Source organism: Tachysurus vachellii, chromosome 3, assembly GCF_030014155.1.
Source record: "Tachysurus vachellii isolate PV-2020 chromosome 3, HZAU_Pvac_v1, whole genome shotgun sequence".
Taxonomy (NCBI): domain Eukaryota; kingdom Metazoa; phylum Chordata; class Actinopteri; order Siluriformes; family Bagridae; genus Tachysurus; species Tachysurus vachellii.
In genome coordinates this window covers 23,847,664-23,865,067 of record NC_083462.1, presented here as the reverse complement: position 1 = coordinate 23,865,067, position 17,404 = coordinate 23,847,664, and the positions used below count along the sequence as shown (strand labels likewise).

The window sequence follows — 17,404 nt, the reverse complement described above, 5'->3', positions numbered from 1 at the left end:
ACCACCATGACAGCCAAAAACAACAGCCCAACAACTAACCACTATGACAATCAACAACATCCCATCAACTAACCACCATGTCCACCACCAACAAACAACCCACCAACTAACCACCCCCACCCCATCACCACCAACTAACCACCATTACAAACAACAACCCACCAACTAACCACCATGACAACCAACAACAACCCACCAACTAACCACTATGACAACCAATAACAACCCACCAACTAACCACCATGTCCACCACCAACAAACAACCCACCAACTAACCACCCCCACCCCATCACCACCAACTAACCACCATTACAAACAACAACCCACCAACTAACCACCATGACAACCAACAACAACCCACCAACTAACCACTATGACAACCAATAACAACCCACCAACTAACCACCATGTCCACCACCAACAAACAACCCACCAACTAACCACCCCCACCCCATCACCACCAACTAACCACCATTACAAACAACAACCCACCAACTAACCACCATGACAACCAACAACAACCCACCAACTAACCACTATGACAACCAATAACAACCCACCAACTAACCACCATGTCCACCACCAACAACAACTCACCAACTAACCTCTATGACAAACAACATCCCACCAACTAACCACCATCACACTAACATCAAAGCACCAACTAACCACCAACAAACCACCCCAACACCAACAACAACTCACCAACTAACCAACTCTATAACACTATCACACCACATGTGATTCCATTCCTGTCAACCAACAACGGGAATCTGAGACACAGGATCACTGTAACTGAAGCTGAGGATTGGAAAAAACTAGACAACATATTTCCAGTCTTCAACCTCCCAGTTTGTTCATGCTTATCTTACATTGCATTAGTTTTCTCTTTTGCATGTACTGTAATTTACCCGGAGGTTCTAGGATTTTATGATTTTTCTAATTCTATGATTTTTAAGTACAGTCTACATTTATAATCTATAAACTACATTACTGCCAAATTTTCCACATTGCCAATGGGAAAGGAGTTATCTGTGATAATCAGCATCATCCATATCAGTCCTATCACCTGAGGTAAAAGACACTCGTGGCATTTAAACATGAGCTTCTTTGTTGTCTCTTCACTCGACTGATTTCTGTCTGCTCCTACATCAGTGGAGAAATAACCGCTGATTACTTCAGTCATTTCTGTTTTGTTGACTAAATTTCTTGTTACTGATGTTTTTATTCTGGCATTTCAACATTATTAAAACGTCTGACACTTTTTTGCAGACCGTCACACTGGCAGTTTATTTCTTCAAACCACTCTCTATGTTTCATCATTTAGGGGCACAAATATTTAAGAATCTTTCCTCTCCGTGTCACACAACAAACAGCCATTCAAACCTAAATATCAGCTGTAGGGTGTAATATGCATTCTAATTGAAAGCTCCGTATTTCTTTTCTAGTGATGAGATGGTTGAGAATTCAAATGTCAGGAGTGATGAGCTATTTGGATATCATTCCACCACCTCATATCGTGTCTTAGATGTAATTTATGACAAAGTCAGAAAGGCACAGGTTGCTGAGTCTCACTCTACTTCTGATAAGTGAACTGATTTTGTGCTTTATTGATCAAAGTCATATACTGTATATTGATCATTTGGAAGTGCTATGTAATCAAGGCAACGTTATAGCCAGTGTATGTTTTTTGCTTTACCCCACACATTTATAAAAAAAAAAAAATCTCCTAGGTCCTGTTAACTTGATTAAAATCTTTCACCTCATTCCACAGTTCACTGATTCATTTACAGTTTCTTCATGAAACAGATTAGAACTTGGACAAGACACATTTTCCCAACCAACTACTTTTCTTTAGCTGTCATATTTACAGCCATGGGCCATATCCCTTCATTGTAATGTAGTGCTGTGCCTATTTTCACCTTAGTAACATTAGAATATTGCCAGTAAAGCCCTAGGCGTGAATTTGGGATTTAGTTAAAATGTTAAAAGACCTCTATCTTGGAAATGGAAAATGTCTGAGCGAACATTTCCTAGCTTCTTAACATCTACTATATTTTATAATGACAGTACCTCAGTAGGGAAGCATGTAGGAACCACTGGCTTCAAACCAGTTAGTCGTACCTTTACTGCGTGCACATGTGTGTGATTAGATACCAGTGTAAGTGACTTCTTTATAAAGGTGAGCACACACACACACTCACTCAGCCTGCACATCTTAGTGGCTGCCCTACTTTTCTCTGGAATAAATGTGTTTGGCCAGTGAACTCATTACAAATGATCTGTAATTGTTTGAAACAAGTAAAGCACTGACCCCTTTGTAGCCTTTTCCAGTGCTTTTCTTTGTTGTACCATCCATATAAAAACACTCACCGGTATTCCTGAGGAGAAAAGGTAATTGCATAGAGTGCTTTGAGGTTGTGTTTCAGGGCTGTGTCATTCCAATTTGAACAACTCCCTGGTGAGAGTGAACAAAGACTCTCTTGTTGTACAGATAGAAGTTCAAAGTAATCATTCGCCTCAAATGCCACATTTGTGCAGTGATGTCGACAGTAGACATAGAGGAACAGGAAGCTTAGCAGTGAAAACGAGGCGGGCTAATGCTCATTATTTTAGCATTGACAGTTTAGAAAATGCCTCCGACATTCAAACATAGCAAGACTTCTTCTATGGAATTGGTCACATGGGCGCCTTACAATTAAAGCTAGTCTTTTTTTTAATTACATTGCCTCATTAAATATAATACCTTGTGACCTAAGCACAATATAGTCTAACTGAGTGGGGCTTTGTGTAAATAACTTATCATTTCATATGATCAAAATTAATGTATCACTTGTACACCTGTGACATATAATAATAAAAGGATAAATGAATATACTGTGTGCCTGCTACATAGTTCTTTGATGGAATGAGAGCACAGGAAAGGAAATTGAAGAAGAAGATAATCTGTGTTAGACAGATGGAGCTTTAAATCTGATCCTCCTGCATGCAGAGCTGCTTCTGTCTATATAGGATGGATCACTGTAAAGGACAAACAAAGAGCGAATGATCAGCAAAAGACAGATGGGCATTTAATTCCTAAACTAGCTCAATAGCCTACACTCTCAAGTGCACACGTGAACATTTACCATGTATCACATATAACATGAGCATGTCATGGTGTGTGTGTGTGTGTGTGTGTGTGAGAGAGAGAGAGAGAGAGAGAGAGAGAGAATTATGCCCCTTGTGAGTATTGGTGAGTGTTAATTTATACACTACTTAATAAACTACTAGTAATAATAATAATAATAATAATAATAATAATAATAATAATAATAAGAAGAAGAAGAAGAAGAAGAAGAAGAAATTATTTTGGTTATATTAGTATAACAATATAGACACAAATTGGATACAGCTTCCTCATAGGAAAATGCACAACCGTCAAAGGGGGGCGCTGTTATACCCATTAGCTCAAATTGGTAATACTTATTAACCTTTCCGAATGATCAACTATTGGTCATCTGAGAGTAAACCATAACTCATGTTTAATAAGAGCTAAATAAACAGTATTTACTGTAGGTATCACGAGAGAAAGCAGAGCCGAAAGGGGACCTTCAATTTGCAGGAAAATTATTATATAATATTATTAGAACTATACACTTTCTTGTTATGTATATTAAGATATTTCAGTACACTGTTTTGAACGGCCCAATGTGTCCGGCAACAATGATTCCATGCCAATTATATATAATATCAGAAATATAGATGTCTTCCTTTCCACCTTAGTCCTGTTCTGTGTTTACTAGTCGCTCTGTGGATGCTGTAATAACGTGTGCGACGTGTTCTGATTGCGTTTTATTGGATTCTGGCTGTATTATGAGACAATGAGAAGAGGAAACCTGCGATTTGGTTTTTCAGGTTTTACTGATGATGCACTGCTTCAGTTTTCACCCCTTCGTGTCCATGCTACATTTCTCATGGTTCCTTCCGCGTGTGCGTGTGTGTGTGCGTAGTCTTCCATACTGATGAGAGCCGCGAATGTCATGCGCGCGCTCTCGTTGACGTAACGAGAAAAAAAGCGCGGCCGCGTGCGTCGCCACTCCGTTTCCATAGCGCACCGTCTTGCGCAATGTGACGGATTGGCGGTCCGCGCGATCAGAATCCCCGCCGCGTCGTGAAGTGGATGCTTCTGTTGCTAGGAACGGATAAAAGGACTTTTATCTCCCCCATTCGTTTGTGCCGTAACACACGCCGTCGAAAAAAATACATTTGCGGTGCACGCGCCTTTCTGTCGCGTCACGAGCTGAACCGTCTCCGTCATTCCAGCCGGAGGAAAGTCGCTCTCTGGATGTGAGATTGCGTGAAAGAAGGAGCAGAGGACAACTTCGGCGTTGCGAGTCCACCGGTGATCGGCGAGGGGGCGAGCTGCAGGCAGACGGACAGATAGACACCGCGGCTGCGTGCTGGCCAAGGAATAACACACTGACGCACGGAATTGCATTCACAGGTCCGTGATCGGCGATCTGCCCGCCGAGCTGTGATCAGGATCACGACGCTACTGTTTGTAAAGCAGATGCGTTCCGCCGTTATTCGACGCTGAACTAGGTTACTCGTACAGCTTGTCATCAACTGGCATCACAACAGATCTGAGCTAGCCTCGACATCCTAACGCTACTACATATGGCTGCATACGTTTGTGTGAGGTTCGGTTTGGGTCACATGAGCTAAAAATCGGACCGATTGATTTTTGGACTCGTTTGGAGACCAAGCGGAAACCTGGCGCCGTAATCAGTGCGCGCTGTTTATTAAACCCGTCTCCGTGTTCAGAGCGCAAATCAATCGGCGCGTGATCTCTCTAAGGTTCCTGTGTGATTCCTGTCTTTCTTTACGAGCTCATCTCCATCAGGAAACACTTTCTCTGGTGTCGACTAGATATGCGGAGATGCAACTAAAAATGGATGGGATTATCAGCATTTTGGGGCTTATTACGCTGATCCTGGACGGCATTTCCTCTGAGGGAGTGTACGGTAAGTCGATCGGCTCGATCGTGACCTTGGAGAAATGCTAAACATAAATAATTTGGATATTACGTCTTCCTGATGCTTTAAAGCTATAGTTGATCTCTGTTTTTTTAGGAGAGCTGATTCACACTGGAACACCGGGTCACCGACGCGATTAAGATCTTAAATGATAAATAACATAATGATGCATGCAATCTGTTAGGTAATGAACGTTCATTACGCGTGCTTTATTGACCGTTTCGTCAATACAGGCCATAAATAAAGTATTGGCTCCATCAGTTCATTGAACCTGTTTCAGCATCATGCATGCTGGCATGAAAATTGAGTTTTGATTTAAAAAAAAAACCCCAAACAAACAGTGTATTAAAGCCTGAACAGTGGCCCGTTAATAGGTGTGTTCAGTAGTAGTGTAGAGGCAAAGTGAAAATTCAGAAGTAGTGGCCATCTCTGAAACGCGGACTGCCCCCTCTTCTGTAGTGCACAGATAATGCAACTAGTGTCATTCTGCTAGTGTGAGTTCTCACAGGGAGAGCTAAGTGAGTCTTGCATCGCTATGAATCATAATGGGCACTGTGCAAATGTCACAGGGGAAAACATCTAAGCACCGTTTGCTCCAAGCTGCTGTTGCTTGGGGCAGCAAATGGAAATCATGGCAGATCTGGTCAGATGATAGGTCACACGTTGAAATGCTAGGAATAGCAACAGATCGACTCGACGTTTCTCCCATATCAATTCAGGTGTTGCAGAACGCTTCGTTGAAGCAGCAGCTCTTCTGCTGAACCATGTGAGGAGATTTTAAACCTAAGCAATAGCAGGAAAACATAGTGCCCATGTGAGATGGATTTTAGTTATGTTGCAACTACTGAAATAACAAAACCATATGAACAAAACTGAATTTTAGCGGTTATCATTATTGGAGTTAATATAGACAGGATTAACTTGGATGACTGGTAAATAGGTTTTGACTGGTAAGCCATAATGAGTCAGTTATCAATCATAAGTGAAAGCATGCAAGATGTCCATTACACCAATGGTGGAGCTATTGTAACAGGAGGCTGTGTGAAAACTGAGTAGCCTATTCATTATAGCCAAGGTGTGCCGCTTATGAGCAGAAGCAATTCATTTAAATGAGCCTGAGGTATGGGAACCACTGATAAAATTTAATTTAACTCAGTTCATTGGTCCAAAGAGCCAGTGTTCTATAGGTATTATAATTATTGTCTATTAATTATCAGAAAATGGTTGTATTAGCTTACTTAATAGACTAGAACTGCACCAAATTGGAGCACAGATGCTCATTCATTTTTGAGTAAAGCTTAGTATTTTGCCCAAATATGTTCATTATTCTAGGGGGCACGGTGGCTTAGTGGTTAGCACGTTCGCATCACACCTCCAGGGTCGGGGTTCGATTCCCGCCTCCACCTTGTGTGTGTGGAGTTTGCATGTTCTCCCCGTGCCTCGGGGGTTTCCTCCGGGTACTCCGGTTTCCTCCCCCGGTCCAAAGACATGCATGGTAGGTTGATTGGCATCTCTGGAAAATTGTCCCTATTTGGAAAATTGTGTGATTGTGCGAGTGAATGAGAGTGTGTGTGCCCTGCGATGGGTTGGCACTCCGTCCAGGGTGTATCCTGCCTTGATGCCCGATGACGCCTGAGATAGGCACAGGCTCCCCGTGACCCGAGGTAGTTCGGATAAGCGGTAGAAGATGAATGAATGAATGAATGTTCATTATTCTGTTCCAGTTACTGATGACTTATTCAACCTAGAGAGCAATAATCTACCTTTAGACCAAAACACTCAAGTCTCTGTCTATCACTGAGCATGTTGAGTAAAATTCAACTGTTGTAACTTTTATGTAACACCAGTTTCTTAATTTGCAATTAGCTTATTTTTGATGTTCAGAATATTAGGTTGTTAAGAATAGTTAATTTATCTATCTTTGCTATCTTAATGTAGGAATTTGTCAAAACTCAAACAACCAGTGGTTAGCTACAGATGACACATTGCACATGAGCAAGATTAAATATACCATGTTGTTTTGAACTCAGTTTAATGAAAAGCACATATCAAGGCACAACTGCATACAAATACATGGAAAGCATTGTCCACTGAATGGTCCAATTTCTTGAAACTTGAAGATGCATACTTTTCTATTAAAGGGCTTTTAAAGGGGTTTTAGGATTGTTCCACCACAACAGTGCACAGATATGTATGATATTTACAGGTTACAGCACTTTGATAAATACAATAGGCTACTCAGAATTTTCCACTGATTTATAGGTATGTAATCATCCAATCAGCCAAACATGTGGCAGATACATGAGGTGGCACCTTGTTGAGTGAATGACCAGACTAGATTGAGCTGATTGAAGGGTTTACTTAAATAACCACTCTTTACAACCATGATAAAATTAAAAACATCTAAGAGCGGACAGCACGTTAAAGCTTGAGGTGGATGGGCTACAACAGCAGAAGACCATATCCACTTTCCTCACAGCCAAGAACAGAAATCTAAAGCCACATTGGGCACAGGCCCTACAACTGGGCTGTTGTAGACTGAGAAAACATTAGCTGCTCTGTTTTTTTAACTTTCATGCAGGTGTGAGTGACTGTTCACCCCAAAGGATGAAGAAAGATCACATTCATTACTATGGACATGCAGTGCTGCCTGGTCAGGGTTGAGGTGGTTTCAATTATGTGACTATGTTGTTTATATTTTAGAACAGACCAACTAAATTCATGAGAAAATATCAAGGGTTGGTGCAAACAAAAACAAATGTGCAAGCTGGATTAGGTGTGGAGGTGAGGTTTAGGAGCTCTTAGAGCTCATATACCTTGTGCCTCATCAATCAAGCTAGATACGAATGGATTAATCTGCAAATTGGCATCTATACAAGAAATGAATGCAAATCCCATAAATTCACTACAATATTCATATCATAATTTTGCTATTTAGTGTTGTAGAAATATGCATAAGAAGATGCATAACTAATGTAAATCTCAAATGATCATCTTTATCTCAATTTGCAAAGGAGTTACTGCATTTTAATGCAGTACATTAATTACTTATTTATTTCAGTTACAAACCTTTTAAGTCTTTTAATAGTTAAACTAGTCATTTGTTAGTTATGGATTTTTAGAAAAACGTATCTAAAAAAACATAGACAAAATGTTGCATATGGTAGCTGTAAGCCAAAGAGGTGCAAAGAGTACAAAGGATATTACTGGAGGAGTTAGCACATGCAGACCTTAGGAAGGAATGATTATTTAGAGATCAATATGATTTTTCTTTTCTTCCCAAAGGAAGCTAGCTTATAAATCAGTTTTGTTTCCCATTCCATCTTTTTTTTTTCCATCCTGAGCCAGCACTAATTCAGTTGTCAAAAAAGATACTGTGCCATTCTTGTAAATGTCCGTTTTGTCTATGCTTGGATTGCTCGCTACTGGCATATTTCAATGAGAGGTAAGTGACTGATGCAGACTGTCTCAACCTACAATGAGCCATATACTCTCTAGTGTGCTGCATGCCTGGATACATCAGAGCACATTCCTCCTCCATCCTTAAACGAAGACCGTAGTGAGGACGTGCTTACTGTCAGTCTTCGCCTCATCACGTCTCTCTGTAAAGCAAAGGCTTCTGGCATAAATGGGAGCAATTGACCTATCCCTTTAATTTACATAGCAAGCTTTTATTTTCAGCTTTTAACCTTTTCACTGACTGACATATTTGTTTTAAACTTGAACTAATTTCCCTTAGTGTTGCTGCAATGTCCTTCACCACTGAGCATAGCGCCCTGCTTTACCAAGACAGCACAGGACAGGACTCTTGTACTCTCTGTATTTGGGCCTTTTCAGGTGTCTATGCTGCTATATAATCATTTATTATTCTCATAGACATGAGTCACAAATACTCCCACTTCTGCCTCTTAGAAATTCTTCATTTATGTCAGTTTAGTATTCATTTAGTTCTTTCTGCTTTGTGAGGTTAACCTTTTATGAAGTTTTGTGCTGTCACCAAATGCAAATTGCCCACCTACTGATTTGAGTGATTGACAATCATTAACATGCAAGTATGTGCTTTGTGTTTGGTTTGGTTATATATATATATATATATATATATATATATAATTTATATTTATATAACTCTAGTTGAATTCCAGTCTGGGGGGCACGGTGGCTTAGTGGTTAGCATGTTCGCCTCACACCTCCAGGGTCAGAGTTTGATTCCCGCCTCCGCCTTGTGTGTGTGGAGTTTGCATGTTCTCCCCGTGCCTCGGGGGTTTCCTCCGGGTACTCCGGTTTCCTCCCTCGGTCCAAAGACATGCATGGTAGGTTGATTGGTATCTCTGGAAAATTGTCCCTAGTGTGTGATTGCGTGAGTGAATGAGTGTGTGTGTGTGCCCTGCGATGGGTTGGCACTCCATCCAGGGTGTATTCTGTCTTGATGCCCAATGACGCCTGAGATAGGCACAGGCTCCCCGTGACCCGGGGTAGTTCGGATAAGCGGTAGAAGATGAATGAATGAATTCCAGTCTTTCCAGGAGCATAGTGGTATGTATAATTGGAGAAAAATGGAGAAACAACACAACAAAACTGTAAAGAAGTGAAAATGTATGTACAGATACTGATATTTGGAGTTGGTGTGCTAAACACATACAGGGAGTGGCGTTTGGCACCCATGTGAGACTAAAAACACTGCTAATTGCTTAGCTGCTTTGTGTTAAAATCATGTTTTCAGCTCCCAATAAACAGAACAGTGAGCTACATAAGCTTGAGCTTCTCCTCGCCAGCTAGTGAAGTATGTTCAGTTATAAATATTTGAAAATACCACTGTATAAACAACATTAATGTATTCCAGTGGACTGTCCTCTTTATTGGTGATTTCTGGTCATGGTTATATGCCCCACTATTGCCACAAAATATGTGTATAATGAGAGTGTGGATATTAGGAGCACCTCTGCCAGACTGTATATGTACTGTGACTATTAATGCAGCACTTTGTTGGCTTCTTTACCATTGGACAGCATTGGCAAGAAATCAAACTCTTAGTGTAGTAATAGAGAAATAGCGTGGATAGGAATAGCGTTAATGGTAAAATAGAATTTTTTACCTCCTCCTCCTTGTTCCTCTCTGTCATTAGTTTATGCTGCTACCCCTCTGCTCTGTCACTTTGCTCTTTCTTGTGGGTCACAGCACTGAAATCACACAGAAGAACAAGTGAATACAGCTAGATTGCAGCCCCTAGCTGATTTAATATGGCATTACATGCATGATTGTCTTTCCTGTTTACAGTCCTATCCAAAGCCTGACTGCTCTTGCAACATTCATTTGGTAATTTGTGTGTGTGTGTGTGTGTGTGTGTGTGTGTGTGTGTGTGTGTGTGCATGTGTTTTAAACAATTCATTCTGGCCTTGCTGTCCCACTTGAAGCCAGCTGCATAGCATAAACACATTTTAGGCAGATTTTCAATCACTAACACTAATGAGTTTGGACTGGAATCGACAAATGACATAATTTGAAGCCACAAAAAGATTTTTCTTTGCTTGAAACAGGCTTTGTTACCTGTGAATAGCTCTGGTGATGAAGTATTTACTAGAGAATCGTTTCAGTTCAATTGAAGATGCTAGCAATGGGATTTTTCAATTTCAGATAAGTTTTAGAAAAGCAGTTTCAATGTATTATCATTTAAAGAGTGGCAGGACGTTCACAATGTTAATAATAATAGTTTAATAATTTTTTAAACACTCAAGACAGCATAAAATTAGGTGTTCATTTAATGCATTCTTTACTTCACCTAAACAGTTATCGGCTCTTTACACTCTCACAGTGTGGCTAAAAGCTATGAGTCTGCTTTTTTTTATCTAATGTATCTGATCAAATTATTCTGAAGGTCTGCAGTACTGGAGTGTAGAACCCTGGCACTTAGAACCTACAGTGAAAGCAACAGCATACAGCTTTAAATGCCCCAGCCACACTTTTCTGGCCCAGTGCTTCAGAATCTTTATGGTTGCAGTTGATTTGCTCTCTCTGTTTTTCCTTGTATGTCCACGTATGTGTGTTGGTTAATACAGGAGGGAAAAAATGATAAACAATTTGTTGTAGGACACTTTAATTGTGATCAACTTGGCACCAACATGTAAATAGCATGCTAGTTGAATGTATAAACAAAATACTTGGTTGGTTATTAACATTACAAACTTTGTAGATAATTGTAGATAGTATACAGAAGTGATAATTACATAGCTACTTGTTTACAGGTGGCAGGTTTATAATTGTGCCTTGTTGCTGTTAGCAACTCTGGGGATTTCAATGAATCATTGTGCAATTTCCATTGATCTTTCTTCCATTACCAACATTTTCAGTTGGTAATATACATTTACATTTCATGTTAATTATGCATTTTATCACGTGTGCCTTATCCGGCTTTGTAAAATGTGTGCAGTGTAGAAAAAGGAACTAGCTCTTGACTCTATGATGAGCAGCAGTTATTTAATATACAGTTTCATTACATGACTACATCTATTAACTACATCTTTCATTTTTTATCACTTAGAAATTAGTTTATTTTATTGCTTTATTAATTAGTAAAATTTATACCAGCGGTTCTTAACCTGGGGGGTCCAAGCAAGTAGCAGGGGGGTTGCAGGAAACCATTTATTTTGAACAAGTGTATACAGTACTTGCACAATAGCACCATCTACCTGCAACACGATATACCTAATTAACGGCTGGGACTGCTGATTAGACATGGAGCGATATCATGTCAAGAACAAGTACAGAGCCAAAGACAGATACTTTGATGCAATAATTTGCATCTTTTCTTCAGCCCCACTCAGCCATGGCTGGACTGCCTCACCTCCTCTCTCCAAGGCCATCCATCCCACTGAGTCAGTAGTATGAAGCATTGAAACAGTGAAGTTGTTATTCATGTTTATCCATCTAACATTAGAGGTGGGTGGGGTGCTGGTTGCAAAACATTGTTTACTTAAATGGGATTCACACTCACAAAAAGAAACATATACTATATATAAAGACAGTATTGGTGTAACTGTATCGTATACGGTATAAGGGAATATTTTGGCCTCCAGGTAAGTTACAACACTAAAATAACAAACACATTCATGCATATGCTTTGACATTACCTTTTTTGTTAGAACAAAGATGAAAACATGAAGAAGGGAACACACACACACACACACACACACACATCCCATCTAGTACTACACAGTGCTTCATAACTGACAGAACATATACTAAGAGCAGAACAGGAAATTAAAAAACCTGTGATCTCCAGTGCAAGCTTGGCCAGACAGCAGTTATTTAATTAGCCAATTTTAATTAGATTACATTCCAAAGCACAACTTTTGTGTGAATACATGAGCTATTCTATGAGTCAGAATAGATCAAGCAAAACTACAATGTCATTAAAAAGTTTTAGCTATTGTATTTTAATTATGGTAAATTTTTTCAAAACCATAATGGAAACCTACGACACACATATCAGGGCTATCACTTTCTGCTGTATTGAAAAATGTACCGTATCCAGACACCACTGTATTACATTATTATGTGTATTGGTCAACCCCTGAAAGAATGGTGAGTTATTAATAAAACTATAATGAATAAAAACTATATAAATTCCAAGCGTTGTTAAAGTGCTGTGACACAACGTGAGCTGCCAGAATATGTTCACGGCATATTGCCATTGGTTCTACTCTATGTCTCTGGAACTGCACTGAAGCATTGGCACACCATTGTTCCAAAACATTTTCCCTCAGGTTTGATGACTGTAATGGAGAGCACTGTCTAACACGTTTTGAGACCTGGTGATGGCTAGTAATGTTTTATTATAGCATTAATGTGATCGGTCTGCACTTTTCCCGGTAAGGAAAAAACACCCCAGCAAAGTACCTTCCACAGTGTGAGGCTGTTTAAAAAAACCCAAAAACAACAATTTATATATATCTTGAACTTCTGCGATGGTACATTATATCAGCTGCTGAAGCATGCACCCTTTTATGTTTTAACAGACAACAACAAAGCACATGCCTTCACCTATTTATACGTGCTGTTTACAGCAGCACGCTTCTTATTTGATGGACCTCCTGCTGTTCCATGAACGTTGCTGGTTGTGCTGAGGTGTTCAGAGGTTTGTTCACAGAGAGGCTTCTAACAAAGCATAAACCAGTTGTGCAGATGCTGTGTATAAAAACACTTCAGCAAAAAGCTGATAACAAACTCTATAGTTCTTTCTTTCTTTCTTTCTTTCTTTCTTTCTTTCTTTCTTTCTTTCTTATTTTTTTAATGCAATTTTTTTATTTATTATTTTTGATGTTTTGATGAACAAGTTGATGAGATGTTCTTGTTAGCACAGTAAATTCAGACCATTTACTTTCCCCCTTTTTTCATTAGTTACTTCTGAACCCATTGCAGCTTCTTGGATATCTTTTCATGAGCTGCTTCAGATGCTGGACTTCTAAGCTATGCAAATGTATTCGACAGCTGAAACTAAAGCAGCCTTTGTTGCTTTCCAGAGCCTCCTCCAGAGCCTCCTTCATCCGTTCCTTAGGATCGAAACCCTCACATTTCCTACAGTAATGAGAAGAAACGAAAGACGAAAATTATTTTGCCTGCTTGAACTTTACTGAGCAGACTACTGGAGCACGCAGAGCCATTCAAAAGACTGATCAGGGTTCTTTTGCTGGCGGCCGACGTCAGATGGCTTTGTCCTGATTATGTGGACATTTCTGTTGAGGATTTATGCGGAAATTACTCAGTAATGAATACGAGTTTTATGTGGCTTGCTGCTACTTAATCGTGTAATGAGGATTTTAGTCCAAAATATTTCTCATAAATGTTTCAGACAAATAGCCTTAGTTCCAGCTTGATGGATGTTAGCGCATTTGTGCAAGATGACTGTGTGTGATGTGCTGGTTTGTTTGAAGGTTAGGACCCACAGGTGCACTGGATAGGATCAATGGACACATCTTGTCTCTAAAATCAATAAGGTGACAAAAGTCTTTGGTACTTTGTATATCCTGTCATCTACCAAAATCTGCTATCGTTGACCTTCTTTTGTTATTGAACTTAACAAAAGTATACAATTTTACAGATGGGCAAAAAAAAAACAACCCTTTTGAATCAAATTAGAAATGAGGTATAAATTCTATGAATATTTAGCACCAACATTTAGAGATATCAATATTCAGCACGAGCACTTCATTTACCCAGGATTTCAGTATGCAGCATGACACATAGGATTTTGGTCATTCTTATGTTTTATTTACAGCTTCTGCCAAGGAAAAAATGTTTGTCTTACGAAAAATGGCCCACAGTCGACTGTGATGTTGTAGATTTGGCCTCTCGTTGATTAAGATTGTGCTGATGACACGGGTGTGTGAGCGTTTGGCATGAGACTCATTGGCAGTCTCAGGCTACACTTCCGTTGTGTCGCTCCCACACATCCTACACATCCATTGCATGTGCAGCTCCTGTCTGAAGTGATGTCTGTTGTCATGGTGACAAAATCCACAGCACACTCCTACTCAGACTCCAACTTCCTTGTTTTTCCTGCTTTATACATGGCAGGGAATAAATCGCTGAAGAGAATGTGAAGTGATTGCAACCTGAGAGTCCTCATCACCCCACGCAAGCATTGCGCAAGAGAGTTAGAAGACTTGCATGAAAAAAACAACGAGAAAAAACAAAACAAAAAAAAACAATAATAATCTCCCAGGCAACTCGAAGGGGATACTTATCTCACCAGCAATCAGGCTTTTAAGCAGCTCTGACAAGCACGGGGCAAGGCTGAGCCAAGCCTGTTGACAGTGATGCCTTGAAAAACCTTAAAATTTCAAATGTCAATGATAAACAACTGAGACGAGATAAGCTGTGAACATATCTTTCCTTTTACTCCCGCTTCTGTCTCCCATATTTCCGTTCTTCCTCTCGCTCATCTGCTCTAGGGAGTTAGACAACAACAAGCTTGGCTTTGCTGCTTCCTTTCACTCTAGAGAACTACAGTGTTTCAGCTTGTATGTAGGCCAGGCGAGACGAAGAGACACAGTGTAATGGGTTTTGTGCAAGTGTCCGTAGTCTGGTACATCAAATAAACGCAAGCAGATTCATCAAGGCATAGAAGGGACTCCATTAGTGCACATGTGACAGTGTGATTATGCATGTGATTAAACTTCCAAACACTTGCAAGCTCTTTAAGGCCATCAAACGTCAGATTCATTGTGTGGAAAATGCACAGTGTAATTGGGCTCAGTAGGCAAACAACAAGAAGGCAGAGTTACATTTAATTTTCAGAAACTTTACTGATGAACAATTATATCATCAGACCAGTGAAGTGATTGCACTTACAGTTTCAAACAGCATTTTTCCCCCCAAAAGCTCAGTACAGGATCTGATTTAAACTACACTATATGGCCAGAAGTCTGTGGGCACCTATTCATTCATTCATTCATTTTCTACCGCTTATCCGAACTACCTCGGGTCACGGGGAGCCTGTGCCTATCTCAGGCGTCATTGGGCATCAAGGCAGGATACACTTTGGACAGAGTGCCAACCCATCGCAGGGCACACACACACTCTCATTCACTCACGCAATCACACACTAGGGACAATTTTCCAGAGATGCCAATCAACCTACCATGCATGTCTTTGGACCGGGGGAGGAAACCGGAGTACCCGGAGGAAACCCCCGAGGCACGGGGAGAACATGTAAACTCCACACACACAAGGTGGAGGCGGGAATCGAACCCTGACCCTGGAGGTGTGAGGCGAACGTGCTAACCACTAAGCCACCGGGGCACCTATTTGCCGTTATAATAACCTCGACTTTTCTGGGAAGGCTTAGATTAGAGTAGATCTGGGGTACAGTCGGTGTTCCACTTAATATAAAAGGGGTTAAGTTCAGGGCTCTGTGCAGGACACCTGAGATCTTCTACTCCATTACTTACAAACTATGTCTTCATGGAGATCGCTTTGTGCAAAGCAGCATTGTCATGATGGAACAGGTTTAAGCTTCTGGTTCCAGTGAAGGAAAACTGTAAAGCTACATCATACAGATATTCTATATAATTATATGTTTCTAACTTTGTTGTAAAATATTGGGGAAGAACCAAGTATATGTGTGATAATCAGGTGACCACAAATGTTTGGCCATATAGTGAATATTTCACTTATATATAACATTTCTCCAGAATCTAATATACATTATACACAAACAATATATTTATCATTTTATATCATTATTTACTGTCATGCATAATGCCTAATGAATTAATTATCACAAAGAAAGAGTATTATATGTCATTAATACAATGCACTTACTAAAGCTAGAGAAACCTCATGATTCAGTTTTGATGTACTGATTGTTTATGCATTTTATTTTCATTTTCACCTACGTTAGTACATGTTTTTCTTTTCGCTCTTTTTTTTTTTTTTTGCTTGAATGACCACTTGCTGCTGGTTAAACCATACTAATGTAATGAAGGCCCTTTTTCATGCTAAAAGAGTTGTTTTTCTTTTATGGCTATAAGAATGCATTTCACTGTTCTAACCATATTTCATAATATTTAATTATTCAAAAATAAAAGAAGGAAAGTTTTGGATTAAATTAAATAAACGCATGACATGTAGCACAATTTTTTTAATAGATAAGAGCAGAGTGGATAGTAGAGACCTGTGTTAATTATTTAGCTCATGTTTTTATACTAAATCTAATGTCATAAGCTAAATGATAAAAATGATAAGCTAATGATAAATAAATGATAAGCTAAATGTCATAAGCTCTCTCTCTCTCTCTCTCTCTCTCTCTCTCTCTCACTGTATTAAAATGTAAAATGATTCTACATTTACCAAAGTAAAGCCACTACAAGTAAACTCATCTTTTCCGCTGTCCTCGTTCTTGACATTCTAAGAACCTTTTGCTCCACATTTTCTTCTACTGTGCTAGTAGGAGGGGAATGGCAGAGCTATGTAATATTATTTGACCCTGCTGCTAAGAACCAATTATGACCCACTAAATCTCCACAGTTAATCTACCATATCCACTTAGAAACTTCACGTAACATTAGAGTTTATTTTCTAACTGCATGAAAGCATGCAGCTGTCACAGTGGCACAGCAGGTAGTGCTGGTTCCTCACAGTCTGAGCTCCAGTTGTCTGTCTGCATGGAGTTTTACATATTGTCCCTGTGTCTATGTAGAATGTCTCTGGGTTCTCTGGGCCAAAACAAACTTATAGACATTCATGTATATATTTATATATATTATTTCTGATTTCACTCTTGGAGATGAATTTTACAAAATTCAGCTCCAAACCAGAGGTTGCAAACTTTAAAATTATGTTTATTTGAACATAATAAATAGCACAGCACATTGTATAATACAGATCAA

General features: G+C 39.6%; 1 protein-coding gene across 1 annotated transcript in view; it reads left to right on the top strand.

The window, feature by feature from the left end:
- Window positions 1-4,058: 4,058 nt before the first annotated feature.
- mdga2a (MAM domain containing glycosylphosphatidylinositol anchor 2a) overlaps window positions 4,059-17,404 on the top strand; it is a 190,406-nt gene continuing 177,060 nt past the window's right edge. The window contains exon 1 of the mRNA XM_060866341.1: window positions 4,059-5,006. Within this exon, the coding sequence (XP_060722324.1) occupies window positions 4,922-5,006 (85 nt within the window). The 5' untranslated portion in view covers window positions 4,059-4,921. The remainder of the gene's footprint in view (window positions 5,007-17,404) is intronic.